Here is a 15984-nt window from a genome sequence, read left to right as displayed (position 1 = left end):
ATAGTTACTAAATCATCTTTAAAACTTAACTGGTAATTGATCTAAAAACTTTCTTTGCTATCATATATGAATTTCACAGTAGGGATCAAATTATGTAATAATTACTCTTTTATATAATGTGGTGGCAAGTACATCTTTAGCCATAATTTTATAATGTCATATATTTGTAGATATATGTACACATATATCATCCTATTTTATTGCTCTATTTTTGTGCAAGAGAAATATAATATATTTTATTTCTGTATTTCATGCTTTTTACCAACACTTCTTTTCTTCATTTTGCAGAAATTGAAGCAGAGACAAATGGAAGGAAGATAGATTTTGTTAGGCCTGAAAAGCTGTTGAGGGACAGACAAAATTTAATTCAAGTTTGTATGTGTGTGATGCTTATAACTTCAATCACCACAACTTGATCCTTTAAAACATTTGTGTCTACATATATGAACCATACAAAGATCTATACTGGAATGCTATCTAGTATTTGACATTTGGCTTTTTTTTGTACACATTTTGAAATAATTTTACCTGAAAACATTGACAATCATAGGTTAGTATTGAATTCTTCTAAGTAGTAAGTATAAGTTAAAACAGACTAATTGCTTAATGCATTGTATAAGTCTATAAAACTCATCAGGTATTTTGTAACTTGTCCAATCATAGTGTTTTATAAACATAACTGAAATGAGCTCTAATGCATTGATAACCATGGATGACTGCTTCATATGTCTGGAGTTGGGCTTCTGTGTGCTGAAAGAAATGCTTGCACACCATGGCCTGGTCTAAGCCCCATTTGTCAGGCTCAGGGAGATCCCATGATTTTCCATTCCTGTTAAATTTATAGAACCAGAAATCGCTATATATTGTTTATTGCTCATTCTATAGGAACTATAGAAATTTGGAGATTTGTACCATAACATAGCACACAAAAAGGGAAATTTAGGACTAGAACAGGAGAGGTAAGGATGTCTGTGACTGGCTAAATCTCTTTATGAAGATTCGAGGGGCTATAGCCATTAGAAAATCTATAAAATGTCTCATCTTAGTGTGCATATTACAAAAATTTTCTTCTAATTTTGGAATGGTAATATATCTTTTATCACACATTTTATATAGTATACTATACTATAGCAGATAGAAATATAAAATAAATACATAAATTTATATGTATATGGTAAATAACACTATAAAATATTTTGGGTTTGTTCCTATAAATCCTATGCAATATAAAATGTTTACATGAAAAAAATTTTTATTATAGTATGCGGTATAGAAAATATTCTCCTGTGTTCAGTTTATGGAATCTATTTTTATTTCCACAATTAAACATTACATTTTCTCTGAAGGAGTGACATTGGGAAGTCTCTTAATTATGGTATGTTTTATCCTCAGCATATAAATATGTATTACCAATTATTCTTTCTGTTTTCATAACCCTGGAATGTGTTTAATTAGATTCTTCATGGAACAATGGATTCAAATTTGCACTCTGTGAACCTAACAGATTCTACAGTTAGGGCAGAAGACTAGAAGAAACAGAAAATGTAAATCCAGTTTGCTTTTTATTTTTAATCAGGAAACACTAATACAGTTTTCTGTTAATTTTATAATTTGACATAGAGACTTTTCCTTCTTTCTTATAAAGAGGCACAGTTTGGAAGGAAAAAAAATGCTTTGTTCATCAAATTTATCCTGAAGTTTTTACAAGGACAAAGAAAAAAAAAGTCTTTAGGAAGTACAAATTAGTTTGCAGTCTTTAAACTAAAGGGAGTGTCATAGACATTTTGAAAAGTTTTAAGGTTTGTTTGGAATCTCACTGGTACTACATTTTCTCATGTGAGAATCTGTCTCTTTGAGGAATGTAATGATATCTTCCCCTAATATACTTCTGAGCTCATATACAAAACATAATTAATTGAGTCACTCTGAATAACAATATAGACTTTCTTGAAGTATCTTTTACAAAAAAAAAAAAAGTGAAATTTAACAGCTAAGATAAGCAAGCAAGCTGGGTGTAGTGGTACATGGCTTTAATCCCAGTTCTGGGGAGGCAGAGGTAGGAGGATCACTATGAGTTTGGCACTAGCCTGAGAAGACATAGTGAATTCCAGGTCAGCCTGGGGTAAAATAAGACTCTACCACAAACCAAGAGAGACTACTGTACTTGTACTGTCTTCTATCTACGCTTTCTGGTGTCTATGCTTTCTGGTGTCTGTGCTTTCTGGTATGTACATTTTGAGCGAAGCAGTTTACAGTGCAAAGATTGCCCATGCTCCGTCACGATAACGAGCAATTCAGAAAGCATGTTTATTTACATTCAAAAGATAATTTTACATATAAAATCTAATACAACTCCATAGTGAATCCCATTGATTTATAATTTTCATAGCTTTCAATGTGCATTTTCTCAAAATTGCTCTTAACTGTATATCTTTCTATTTTGCTGAATCACATAGGAATACTTACCAATGGAATTAAATGTAGATTAAGTAGATTATCAACTACCATGTACTTATATGCTACTAGAAAAAATTAGTAATCATTATGAATATCCTAGATGCTGAGAACATATATGAGTCTTAAATAAATGAGCTTTAAAATTGCTATGGAAAAACTTAAGTCATACTAAATGATGGAATTAATCTGGCCACATTTATGAATCAGGACAAAAACATCTAGAAGTCTCATTATTGAATATAAATTTTGTAAAAGCTTGTGCTGGAGAAATTATCTTTGATAATTAACTGATATGAGAATCTGCTTTTGGTCACCATGAAGTTTCACTCACAAAACATAATTTACAAAGAAGGCATTTAATATTTGTAGAGGATGAGTGAAATTTATTGGTTCCTTTAAATCATTTTCAATATCTTAAATGGTAATTACGGAATGTTATCTGAACATGTTTGTATTACTATTTAAAGAAGCCTCATCACTAACAATAGCTGATTTTCACCATCTGTTCTGAGGTAGGAGGATCAGGATTCTGTGAATCCTAGGCCAGCCTGGGCTAGAATGAGACCCTTCTCCAAAAAGAAAAATGTGAAAGAGGTTGCCCACAATAAGAGAAGTTAAGGTGATAAATGGGTGACTACTGTTGACATCCTCTAATGTAAAAGAGGATAGAAATCTCTGACTTCTCTCCACCCCCTTAACCTTTCATGTCCATTTCCCTAACCAAATCTCACAGAAGGAAGTTGGCAAGTGAGTCCAATTATTATCTTTCCTAGAGTCAGTTCTTAAGCATACAGAGCAGGAGAGAAGGGGTTAGAAATTATTATTAGAGTGTTTATATGGAAGAAATATGATTGAGTGGGAATTTTGTTTTTGGGGGGAGTTGTGTTTTTTGGAGGGTTGTATTTTTTGGGAGGTATTCTTTTTTAAGTGAGTAGAAACCCTGTATGGACACATTGTATGTTGGTACCATCATTTCCTTGCTAACTGCCCCCACTCCACTGAGGGCTGTCCTTAGTGAGATTGCTGGTATTCATCATGTAATTGTAGGTCATGAGTTGTGAGACCAACAGTCTGTCATTGTGGGGAGGGGGGCTATGTCTCTGAATATTCTTTCTCACCCTGTGACTCTTAGTTCTTTCTGCCCCCTCATCCACAAAATTCCCTGAGTCTTGGTGGGTGTGCTTTAATTCTACTTTAGTGTTGAGTTCTCAGATGCTTCTATATTTCTGCTTTCCTGCATTTTGAGCGTCCTCAGTGTCTGTCTGCATCACCCTGGCCCAAGTTATCAGGCTCACCATGGAAGCAGCATACTGCTCATCTTACCAGTTCCTCTGTGTTTTTACCTGGGCTCTGGCTCTTGGATGGGGGTGGTTCATCACCTGTCAGAGAGTTGGCTATCTATTCTTGCCTTGTTGGTAGATTAAGGTTTGCCTTAGTTTTAGCTGCTTTGTGAAAAACAAAAACAGATTCTGCAATGGAGACTGACTTCAGGATAGGTTAAAAGGGTAAGCATTGTTACTTTATAGAGATTTTGATGAGTGTAGCCTCACTTTTAGGTAAGAGTTAGTGGGAGCTTCTCATTAGAGTCCATTGTCTTGCCTTCCATGGGGTGCTGAGTTCATTCTTACTTCCTGGTATGAGTTCCTTCCCACTAAGCAGATCTCATAGCCAATCAATGAGCCATTGGTTACCCACCTAGGCTGTGTGCCACCATTGTACAGGGGTGTACATCTTGTTAGGTTGGTTGTTTTCACATATCTGTGTACCCTGCCTGCTCACAACATTGTTGGCCATTTCCCTCAGCAGCTTGTGCAGCACTATATAGGCTCAAAATCAGGGAACTGGCTTCCCTTCAGATTCAGCTGGAATCCCTTGATGTTCTACATCAGCTGCATGTGTAATTTTATCTTTTACCTCAGGTGGGTAATCAAGTGCTTTGACAGAAGAATGTCTTGTTTTGGGGACATTGTAGGTCTCTCCAATCAACAGTTCAATATGGATTTTAACCAAATTCTAGTGCTAGGACTTGCAAGATAGAGACAAATGTTTTGGGTTAGGCCTCATCCCACCCTCTCCAGGGTCCTTCTTATCAGACAATCCCTCCATACTTCTATTTAGGATTAGATCTTCAAGTCTGCTATCCAGGAGGAAGGTTTCTATGGTACCAATTTATTTTGGTTTTGGTTTGATATATATTTTCTTCCCTATCTCCCAACCCCTACCTCCACATTTTGGTTAGCAAAATATTTACCAAGGGACTGAATGAAATCTATTTCTTGGTATATTTCTTAATTAGGCATGTAAATTCTTATCTTTTGAGAGGATTCATATAAGAGGTGGTGTCAGTTATTTTCACTTGATTCTATCATATCATATAAATACTTGTGTTTCATTATACTTTTCTGCCATGATGTTTATACTGTGTTCCAAAACATAAGAATCTAGATTGTTTGCTGAAACTGTTATATCAGTTGTGGATTAAAATTTAAGACTTTGAGATTGGAGAGATGGCTCAATTAGTAAAGCACTTACCATACAAGCATGAAGACCTAAATTCAGATCCCCAGAACCCAAAGGAAAATGTCTTTCTTGTTGGAGACTGCCTCAATTCCCAGCACTTTCTGGAGCAAGCTGATTGCTAGACTAGCCTAATCAGCAATCTCTCTGGTCAAGTGAAAGACTTTGAATTAATAAATAAAGTGGAGGGACTGAAAAGATGGCACAGCACTTAGAGGTACTTGTTTGATTGCAAACCCTTATGACCCTGGTTCAGTTCCCTAACACCCACATAAATCCTTTGCACACAGTGGTACCTGAAATCTGGAGTTCGTTTGCAGTGGCAGAAGACCACGTTGCACCCATGCTCTGTTTGCCTCTTAACTCTGTCTCTATCATCTTCATAAATACTAAATTAAAATTTTTTAAAATGAAGAATAATTAAGGCACCTAGTATCAACCTCTTATCTCCACATATATGCACACATGTGCACTTATATTCATCCACATGTTAGCCCAAACACATATGAACAATCACACACAAATAGAAGCCACAGATACATACATACATGCACAGATTAAAAACTAAATAGAATTTAATACTTCACCTCACAAGTAGTTTCAAAAGTAATTTTTGAGGACTGGAGAGATGGCTTAGTGGTTAAGTGCTTGCCTGTGAAGCTTAAGGACCCCGGTTCGAGGTTCGGTTCCCCAGGTCCCACGGTAGCCAGATGCACAAGGGGGCGCACGCATCTGGAGTTCATTTGCAAAGGCTGGAAGCCCTGGCGCGCCCATTCTCTCTCTCTCCCTCTCTCTGTCTTTCTCTCTGTGTCTGTCGCTCTCAAATAAATAAATAAATAAAAATTTTAAAAGTAATTTTTGAGTGTAACAAGTTTTCCAACTTGTAATATGCTTTTTATAAGGAAACAAATTATTTGTAATATTTTATTTATATATAACCATATTTAACTTTCTAGAAGAATTATGATTACCTTTAAATCATAGTTTTCATATAAACTCAGTATAATTGTATACTTTTCTTATTTAGTGATACTTCATTAAAATATATTCACAACTTGGTTTCTTAAAATGCCTTCTAATTCATGTAAAGTCCATACCTACATAATGATATGCCTGTGATGAAGTAGTTTTTATTATTTTTATGATTGCCCGGTGTTTTTTTTTTTTTTTTTTTTTTTGATTTTTCGAGGTAGGGTCTCACTCTAGCCCAGGCTGACCTGGAATTCACTATGGAGTCTCAGGGTGGCCTCGAACTCATGGCAGTCCACCTACCTCTGCCTCCCAAGTGCTGGGATTAAAGGCATGCACCACCACGCCCAGCTATTGCCAGGTTTTAAATACCAATATTTCTTTACCTTTAGAGCACATTAAATTTAATGTTACTAGTCATTTCTTAAAGAAAAAGTAAAATAGTCCTCATGAAGGTCACAGTCCACATGCATGAATCCTGATCTGGAGTTAACAATGTTTGAGTTGACTTTTCCATGTAAACATTATTTTTTTTGTTGTTTCACTGCAGACGTTTGGAGCAGAACTCAATCAGAGTCATCCCTCCTGGAGCTTTCTCACCATATAAAAAGCTCAGAAGAATGTGAGTTAACAATATTGTGGAAAACATGTGTAATTTTTTTCAAATTAAATAGGTCAAGACCATGCAAAGAAAACTAAGAGTGAATACCAAAGAGTTTGACAACTTAAATATTAAGTGTTGTGACTGTGTGGTTGCTCGTTGCATCATAATATTCTAATTCTAATAACTTAACCTCATAAATTTTAAGGTCCTCTGTAATTTAGCATATTAATTCACACAAATGTGGTCAATATATCACAGAACGTCTTTAATATTCTGTGGTCTAAATAAGGCATAACATCTGTAATAATAGCCTAAGCAAAAGCAAGTGGTTGGCTTTAATAATGTGATTCATCTTTAAATTTCAGATTTGTCAGATATTCCTTGCTTTATGCAAGTCCACATACACATAAAGCCACTGCATAGAAATAGTAAATGTCCTTCTTCAGTAAGTCTCCCTGGCATTCTATGTAGTATAACCAGACCTCATTTCTCATTGTAGTGACCTGAGCAATAACCAGATCTCTGAACTTGCACCAGATTCTTTCCAAGGTTTGCGCTCTCTGAATTCACTGTAAGTATTCATGACTTCAAGAGATAAAGCAGAATCCCCAAATGAATGCTTTAAAAATTGAGATTAAGTGAAAATTCTGTTTGCTTAGCAATTATGAGTTGCTATCCAGATTAATTGCTACTAATTATTTTCATCATTTAATATAGTACTGCTATCTGTCACTAAAATTAATCATTTTTAGGGGTGCATATTTTATGGTTTCATAATTTTGTTATTAAGAGAGTAAAGTCCTCTTTTGGTCAGGTTTTTTTCTCTGTCTAATAAAAGAAAAATATTTATTTCTGAATGCACTGTGTGTCTCTGTTTGGGCCACCAAGCCTATATCCTCATATGTGTGAGCACAGTGCCAATCCCTTTTGGAATGATGCAGGTGAAGTGTTGCTGAGGACAGATGAGGATAGCCCAGTGGATCCACTTCTTTCTTCTTCACCTTAAGATTTTTCCTGAAAGAAGCCAGTTTAATGAGCATGCAGATTTGTTAATGTCAAGAGGATATTCACAAAAAATTAAGTATGGTCTATTAAAATGAGTTATTAAAGGTTACCATTCCTTTAAACTTGCAAAACTATTCAGAATCCATCAAGTAAAATAGCCTTTAGAAGATCAAAGCTCACAGTTTGAATGAGGAGGATGCCATGCTTTCTCATTTAATCCTCAGAGAAGGAATTTCCTTGATGTAAATGAGTACCACCCACTCAGCCTTCAGCAGTCATTGTACCCTGTAAGCTTGCCATGGCACAAGTATGTGAGACCCAGGTGAAGATTGATATCTGGAGTTGGAAGGTAAATCTCACTTTCATGAAGGCAAGAGCTGGACATCAGTGCTCACCTGAGAGTGTTGAGGTACAGGTCATTATACCAGTCAGCTAAGCAAGCTACACATTGCAGAAATAGAAAATTGCCTTCTGTCTCTGTTATCTTTTGGGTGTATATTCTGTTTCTTTGTTTTTGGAAGGGGTAGGGTAGATGAAGGCCAGAGAAGCAGTTGTTGGATTAATATATATTACTCTCAGGGTAAATTGTCAGGTTCTAAATTAACAAAGTTCAATGTAAAATAAGTCTCTTTCTCTCCCTTACCCTCTCCCCCTCCCTCCCTCTCCCCTCTCTCTCTCCATATCTATATATCTATATCTATATCTATATCTATATCTATCTATCTATCTATCTATCTATCTATCTATCTATCTATCTATCTATCTATCTATATCCTTCTAGACATTAACACTATCCAAAATATATTGATAGCCTCTTAGCCATACAGAAGAAAAAAATAAAAATCAAGTTACTATAGGAGTTTCTGGTCCTTTTACATATCAATGCTTCATACCCACCAGTGAGAGTCAAGAACAACAGTCTGGAGAAGATTCTTACTTAAAACTTTCCATGAAGAATTTAATTTTAAGTTTCATTAAACTCACTAACAATCATTAATACTTATTGGGGTTTGTGAGAATTAAATAATAAAAAGAACCAGTAAAACCAATAATAAGTAGAACAACTATTATCATGAGTATTTATCTCAGTAAATTATATAACATCAGTAAGTTGATCATTATCATAATTAATCATCACATTATTGTTATTTAGTGTTCTATATGCATATAAAATATTAGCAAGTAGTAATTATACTCACCAGTAAATTCATTGGAATTGAAGTGTTTAAGTTGCGAGCACTCCATTGTTTGCAATTCCTTTGGAAAGCTGAAAAAGCATTTTCTGTACACTGGGCCTGTATTTAAATAAGAGTATCTAATAGGATAGTTCCATTTCAAAGCATAGAGAGAAGAACCTTTTCCCAAAAACAGAATAGCTTTGTAATTCCCTGTAAAGTTGACTGGAAGAGAATCAACTAACTATGCCAACTTGGAGAAATCCTGCATGACCTAATTGGCATGAGTGGTCAGCTTCTTGGCCTTCCTTCTAGAAGCAAGGCATAGAGGAACAGTCACATGTCTCCATTCCACTAGAGGGCTACTGAAAAATCCTCCAAGTGCTCAAATGATGGCTCTGTGATTAAGTTCACTTCCTGGGCAAGCCTAAGGACCCAATTTCAGATCTCTAGATCCTACTAAAGAGCTGGGCACGGCCATATCCCGGTATATCCCCAGACCCACAGGGAAAGAGAGAGTGTAGACTCATCAGAGCCCTATAAGCCCCAGAATCAATAGATTCCAGCAAAAGGCAGAAGAGCAATGCAAAGGGACTCCTGATATTCTGCTCCCTCCTTCCACCAGAGATGAGCCCCCTAATCCCTTGTCCCTACTATCACTGCAGGCATGCATATGGAGCACCACAGCAAACCATACATACACATATGCACACAAACACACAACCTAAAAAATCCTCCAATAGAATGATTTAATTCACTGCATAGAAGTCACTTAGAAGAAAACTAGAGATACAGTCCAGGGGGCTGGGAGACGCCTAGGAGGTTAAAGTGAATGTTTGAAAAACCCACAGTCTGGGTTTGATTCCCCAGTATCAATGTAAAGCCAGATGCACAGAGTGGTACATGCACTGGAGTTCATTTGCATTGGCCAGAGACCTGGCATGCCCATCGTATTTCTTTCTCCCTCTTTCTCTACTCTCAAATAAATAAAAATATTTTTTTAAAATAAAAGAAGTGGCACATGCATCTACAGTTTATTTGTCGTAGCAAGAGGTATGATCCAATGTGTTATCCTCAGTGTTTGCATATTACCCAATTTTTGTTTCCAATTAATTCATTTCTATTTTTCAGTTTCTTTAATTTTTTTTTCTTTCCATCTGAAAAGCATAGCACAAATTCACCCTGGCTTTGTTTTGTACCTCATATTTTCATATGATGAAGTCTTTCTTTCATTTATGTATGTGTTATCCTATTTTCTTGACAATCATCCAATCTCTTGCTCCTGCTGCCTATATTTTTGACTCATTTTCTATGCTAAAATATTGATTTTGTTACTGTGAAAGAAAACTGTATCTTGGCCTAGTATTTATATTTGTTTATTTATGTGAGAGTGACCGACAGAGAAAGAGGCAGAGAGAGAGAGAGTGAGAGAGAATAGGCATGTCAGGGCCTCCAACCACTGCAAACTAACTCCAGGCATGTGCCCCCTTATGCATCTGGCTACCGTGGGTCCTGGGGAATTGAACCTCAAACCAGGGTCCTTAGGCTTCACAGGCAAGTGCTTAACTGCTAAGCCATCTCTGCAGCCTATGGCCTAGTATTTTTATATGTTTTGGTAAAGAAAACTTATTTTCTTCATATTTAGTATTTCTATATTATAATGTTTTATAGCTGCTACTCCATATACTAACATCTCCATACTATATTTCCTATATTATTGAGTATATTCCCTCCTATTTTTAACCACAATTTGGCCATTTTGTCTCATTAACTACCAACAATTATTAACATTGTAATATGTTCTGTATAGCAACAAGCATCTCTCAGAGCAATAGTTTAGGGATGACACCCTCCTGATCAGGCCTCCTCAGAAGTTGATTCAACCAGCCTGTAAAGCAATGGACCTCATGAAAAAAAAAAATCTTATTAAATGTTCACTCTTGATTTTCATGTGGGCCTACCACAAATCAAAAGCATGTTTGTTTCCTTTAAATCTCAGTATATTCAAACTTTGAAACTTTGTATACATGGCTACAATTTTGGGTTGCTCTTGGAATACACACCTCATTAGTCATAGTCATAAAGCACCTGGCACAGTAGAAGTGTCCTTGTCACATTCAGGCACACAGTAGCTATTGTTCAGCAGGTTGAGTGAATGTTATTAAATTGAAACCAATGTCACATTAATATATCAATTTGTATTCCCTGTGGATCTCTCTTCTACTTTTGACTTTAAAAATATAGTTGTTTACACTTTTTAATTTTTTTTTTTTTTTTTGTGGGCTGGAGAGATGGCTTAGCGCTTAAGTGCTTGCCTGTGAAGCCTGAGGACCCCAGTTCAAGGCTCGATTCCCCAGGACCCATGTTAGCCAGATGCACAAGGGGGGGCATGCATCTGGAGTTCGTTTGCAGTGGCTGGAGGTCCTGGCGTGCCCATTCTCTCTCTCTCTCTCTCTCTCTCTCTCTCTCTCCCCCTCTCCCTCTTTCTCTGTCACTCTCAAATAAATAAATAAAAATAAACAAAAAAATTAAAAGTTATTAAAAAAAATTTTGTATACCTTTATTTACTTATTTGAAAGCGATGGACAAAGAAAGAGAAAGAGGCAGACAGAGAGAGAGAGAGAGAATGGGCACACCAGGGCCTCCGGCCACTGCAAATGAACTCCAGACACGTGCGCCCCCTTGTGCATCTGGCTAAGGTGGATCCTGGAGAATCGAACCTCGAACCGGGGTCCTTAGGCTTCATAGGCAAGGGCTTAACAGCTAAGCCATCTCTCCAGCCTACATTTTTTTCTTAATTCCATTTTTCCTTGTCCCTGACAATAGAAAATTTGTAAAATTTTGTTTTTTGATTCTTTTAACTAGTTTCCTTTCTGGTCTCCTTTATAAAGAAAAATCTATGTTCTGCATAAGTGACATTTTACGTGTGTTTTATGGCTGTAACAGAGGCATCTGAACAAATAAGATTCTCTCCTTACACCATGTAAAACCACCTTTTCTCCCTTGAATGCTTCTTCTTATTATACACTCATTACACTCTAGTAGTATGCCCATCATTTTGTTCATCTCTGACATATTGTTATTTTTTTTTTACTTCCCACATAGAAACACATGCTGCTGTCAAAAACATTAATCATATTCTTATGTCATCATTTTCATTTGTCTATGATGACATCCATTTATTTCTCTGACAAAAAAAAAAATACCAGAATAGTATTAAAGTAAAAATCTCTATTGTAGAGGATACAGAAACACAGAAAAATATGTGCATACAAATTCATATTACCTCTAGCCTTTCTTGTTTTGTCTGTTCAGAAGCATAAATTTTCAAAGTAAAGTTAATATAACACTGTAATATGTTGATTCTCAAATGTGACTAATATATCGTAAGTGCTTTTTGTCACTAAATATCATATAAACTTTATTCAGGAACAAATTTATTTTTGGAAGTTGGGAAATTTTATTTCTTTTTAATGTTTCAGTTTTAAATTTTACATATAAAATTATCGTGTCTGGTTAGTTTTTTAACTTACCTCCTAAATGTAGAACTGCACATCAAAATTTAAATAAAAATATATGAAGCCAAAAGATCCTTTAAAAATACACTTTTTATCTGTTTTCATTTGTAGTTCTTGTATGTTGGTATTGGAGACTAAAAATAGACATTATTTCAGATATATTGTTTTTATTTATTAATTTATTTTTGAAGTAGTCTCAGTTTAGCTTTGCACAGTGGCAGTATCATAGCCAATGAGGTCTATGCAAGGTGCGACTATTGCTAATTGAAGTAGTCTCACTCTAGCCCAGGCTGACCTGGAATTTACTATCTATTCTCAGGCTGGCCTCAAACTCACAACAGTCCTCCTATATCTGCCTCCCTAGTGCTGGAATTAAAGGCATGAACCACCACACCTGGCTCAGAGCTAGTGTTAACATCTGCAATGGTGACTCAGCCATTTCTATCCCATTCATTAGTGTTTACTCCTCTGCACCACTGTTCTTGTTAATGCATTCCTCAGTTTTATTCTATGCTAACTTGTCAGTACTTCACTTGTCAAACCCAATGCTAGAACCTCACTACATGCTAAAACTTGTGTGTAGGGCTAGATTTGATTAAATCAATTATTTGCTCCTTAATGGATTTACTTAATGTATGACCAGAAGTGTATAACATGACAATTTATCCTGATTCATATTTTTAGAGTAATTCATACTTAAAAATTCTGTTAAATTTATGAATAGTATGTTCAAGGATCTTACATTAGTCATACACATAACACATCTTTTTTTTACTATGCTATTATTTACTTATGAACAATGTTCCTATGTATCTATGTGTATGTATAAAATTAATATAACACTGTAATATGTTGCTTCTCAAATGTGACTAATATATCATAAATAATTTAACAAGGACAATTTTCATAAAAGGATAAGTATGAATTATATTGTTGTATTAATACTTTCCATGTTTTCCATATATTGTGTAGTAAGCACATATGTGATCTATAATAAAACAAAAAGTAAAATGAAATTTTGTATTCACCTGTAACTTTTATAATATATTGCTTATCTACTGATCTCTAATGTGCTTGATTATATATATATGTATTGGATAAATTTGTTACAGTTGCTTAGTTCTAATAATTTTTAATATAAAACATATTTTACAGTGTCCTCTATGGAAATAAAATCACAGAAATCCCAAAAAGTTTATTTGAAGGACTATTTTCCTTGCAGCTATTGTAAGTATCTCAATACTTTGTGCATTTTGAGCCTAATATATATGGCGTTTATTTATAAATTCATTTTTTTTTCTTTTTTAAATTTATTTTTTATTTTATTTTATTTTATTTTTTAAATTTTTATTAACATTTTCCATGATTATAAAATATATCCCATGGTAATTCCCTCCCTCCCCACCCCCACACTTTCCCGTTTGAAATTCCATTCTCCATCATATTACCTCCCCATTACAAACATTGTAATTACATATATACAATATCAACCTATTAAGTATCCTCCTCCCTTCCTTTCTCCACCCTTTATGTCTCCTTTTCAACTTACTGGCCTCTGCTACTAAGTATTTTCATTCTCACGCAGAAGCCCAGTCATCTGTAGCTAGGATCCACATATGAGAGAGAACATGTGGCGCTTGGCTTTCTGGGCCTGGGTTACCTGACTTAGTATAATACTTTCCAGGTCCATCCATTTTTCTGCAAATTTCATAACTTCATTTTTCTTTACCGCTGAGTAGAACTCCATTGTATAAATGTTCCACATCTTCATTATCCACTCATCTGTTGAGGGACATCTAGGCTGGTTCCATTTCCCAGCTATTATAAATTGAGCAGCAATAAACATGGTTGAGCATGTACTTCTAAGGAAATGAGATGAGTCCTTTGGATATATGCCTAGGAGTGCTATAGCTGGGTCATATGGTAGATCAATCTCTAGCTGCTTTAGGAACCTCCACACTGTTTTCCACAATGGCTGGACCAGATTGCATTCCCACCAGCAGTGCAGAAGGGTTCCTTTTTTTCCACATCCCCGCCAACATTTATGATCATTTGTTTTCATGATGGTGGCCAATCTGACAGGAGTGAGATGGAATCTCAATGTAGTTTTAATCTGCATTTCCCTGATGACTAGTGACGTAGAACATTTTTTTAGGTGCTTATATGCCATTCGTATTTCTTCCTTTGAGAACTCTCTATTTAGCTCCTTAGCCCATTTTTTGATTGGATTGTTTGATTCCTTAAAATTCTTAATTGTATAGAGGCATTGGAAAATTCAACCTAAAATGATATAGATTAATGAATATAAAATGTTTACTCTAGTGAAGCTAACATTGACAATGGCCCTTTCAGTGCAGACATAGTTTTTAGAACTATCTCAAAATATTTCTACACTATTATTAATGGATTACATTGTGGCTGTTTGTCTATAAAGTTGTATAATCATCGTCATGTGAATTCTGTGTTCTGAAGTAACTAGTAGTTGGAAAGGAAATCAGGAATGTAATATGTCTATTAACCTTTCTCCAAGCAACATATGGGAGAAAAAGGACACAAATAACATTTTCAAACTCAGGCATGATGCACATGCCATGAAAACAGTATTCATATTAATCTGATGGATTTATAATTTTTGGTGGGATTATATTGTCTTGATTGTTTGTGTTTCTTGTATTATAATGTTGTGATTTTTGCATCCTGAGTTGATTGATTCTTGGGTTTCGTAATAATCTGTGGTGCTTTTAGATTTTGAAATCCAACTTTATGTACCTTCAGAATAGGAGTTTAAGTTGCCAAGTATAGCTCCTGGACTTCAATCCAACCAAAGAAGTAATCCTAGGCATTGAGTTTGCATGCTATTCAAGTATTCTGGTGGGCTGGGTAGAACAATTTACTGGCAAATTCTAAAATTCAGCTGAGCAATATACATATTCAATAAAAACCAGAACAGAGTATGTAAGTGTGGGGATTGAAACAGATAACCTTATAAAACCAAAATCCCTAAGAGTGTATATTTCTCTACACTCTTAATCCTGTCAGCTGGGAGGTAGAGATTTCTGTTCTGAAATGGGTCCCAGGTCAGGCAGGGTCTGAATCAGACCCTGCCCCCAATAATGACAGAAGAAAAAGACAAAGGCCCTGTGAATCTGAAAGTATCAAAGGCAACAATAGTCAACCCCCAAATACAGCTTAACTGAGAATGGTAAAGCCAACCAAGAAAATGTAACCCATAACCTGCCCTGACATGGAAAGAGAGATTAGTACTGCCAGAGCAGGCCTATGTACCTACCTACTTTTTGTCAGTCTGCCTCCTTTCCTTTTGGGGTGGCTTGAGATCTCACCAATGCTGAGTGCCCATCTCCATCCCTCCATGTTGTGCTGTGAATCTGGTGTTCTGATAGGGTATGCTAGATGCCCTGCCACTGGGAACTGAATGTGTTCTCCTGAGGGTCTGTTGATTGGGGGATGGGAAGGTGCAGGAAGCCTGGAGTTGTACTGGAACTGCTTAGATGCTCCCACCTGTGTCTCTTTCAGCGGCTCATTAGCTGATGTCCACTGTCTCCCCTTCAGGTTTGATGAGGTTGTCTTGTCTCTGCTCCTGCAGCAGGGTGCCAGGAGGGTGGCACTGATCAGGTCAGGTCCAGGGTCTGCCTCATATTAATCTGTAAGGAATCTTCTGTGGCTCCCTCAGTTGTTTCTTTAAAGTCTACTTGTTTTAAATAATAGCTACTTAATATCT

At 35.8% G+C, this 15984-nt stretch overlaps 1 protein-coding gene across 7 annotated transcripts in view; it reads left to right on the top strand.

Annotated features, from left to right (window-relative positions):
• Positions 1 to 15984, top strand: part of Slit2 (slit guidance ligand 2) — a 370481-nt gene that overhangs the window by 248401 nt on the left and 106096 nt on the right. For all 7 annotated transcript variants that reach the window (XM_045161148.1, XM_012948212.2, XM_045161147.1 and 4 more), the window contains 3 exons: positions 6494 to 6565; positions 7047 to 7118; positions 13401 to 13472. In XM_045161148.1, the coding sequence (XP_045017083.1) occupies positions 6494 to 6565; positions 7047 to 7118; positions 13401 to 13472 (216 nt within the window). The remainder of the gene's footprint in view (positions 1 to 6493; positions 6566 to 7046; positions 7119 to 13400; positions 13473 to 15984) is intronic.

Source organism: Jaculus jaculus, chromosome 11 (genome assembly GCF_020740685.1).
Source record: "Jaculus jaculus isolate mJacJac1 chromosome 11, mJacJac1.mat.Y.cur, whole genome shotgun sequence".
NCBI classification, from domain to species: Eukaryota; Metazoa; Chordata; class Mammalia; order Rodentia; family Dipodidae; genus Jaculus; species Jaculus jaculus.
Note: the sequence above shows the minus strand (reverse complement) of the source record. Positions and strands in the feature narration are given on the sequence as shown.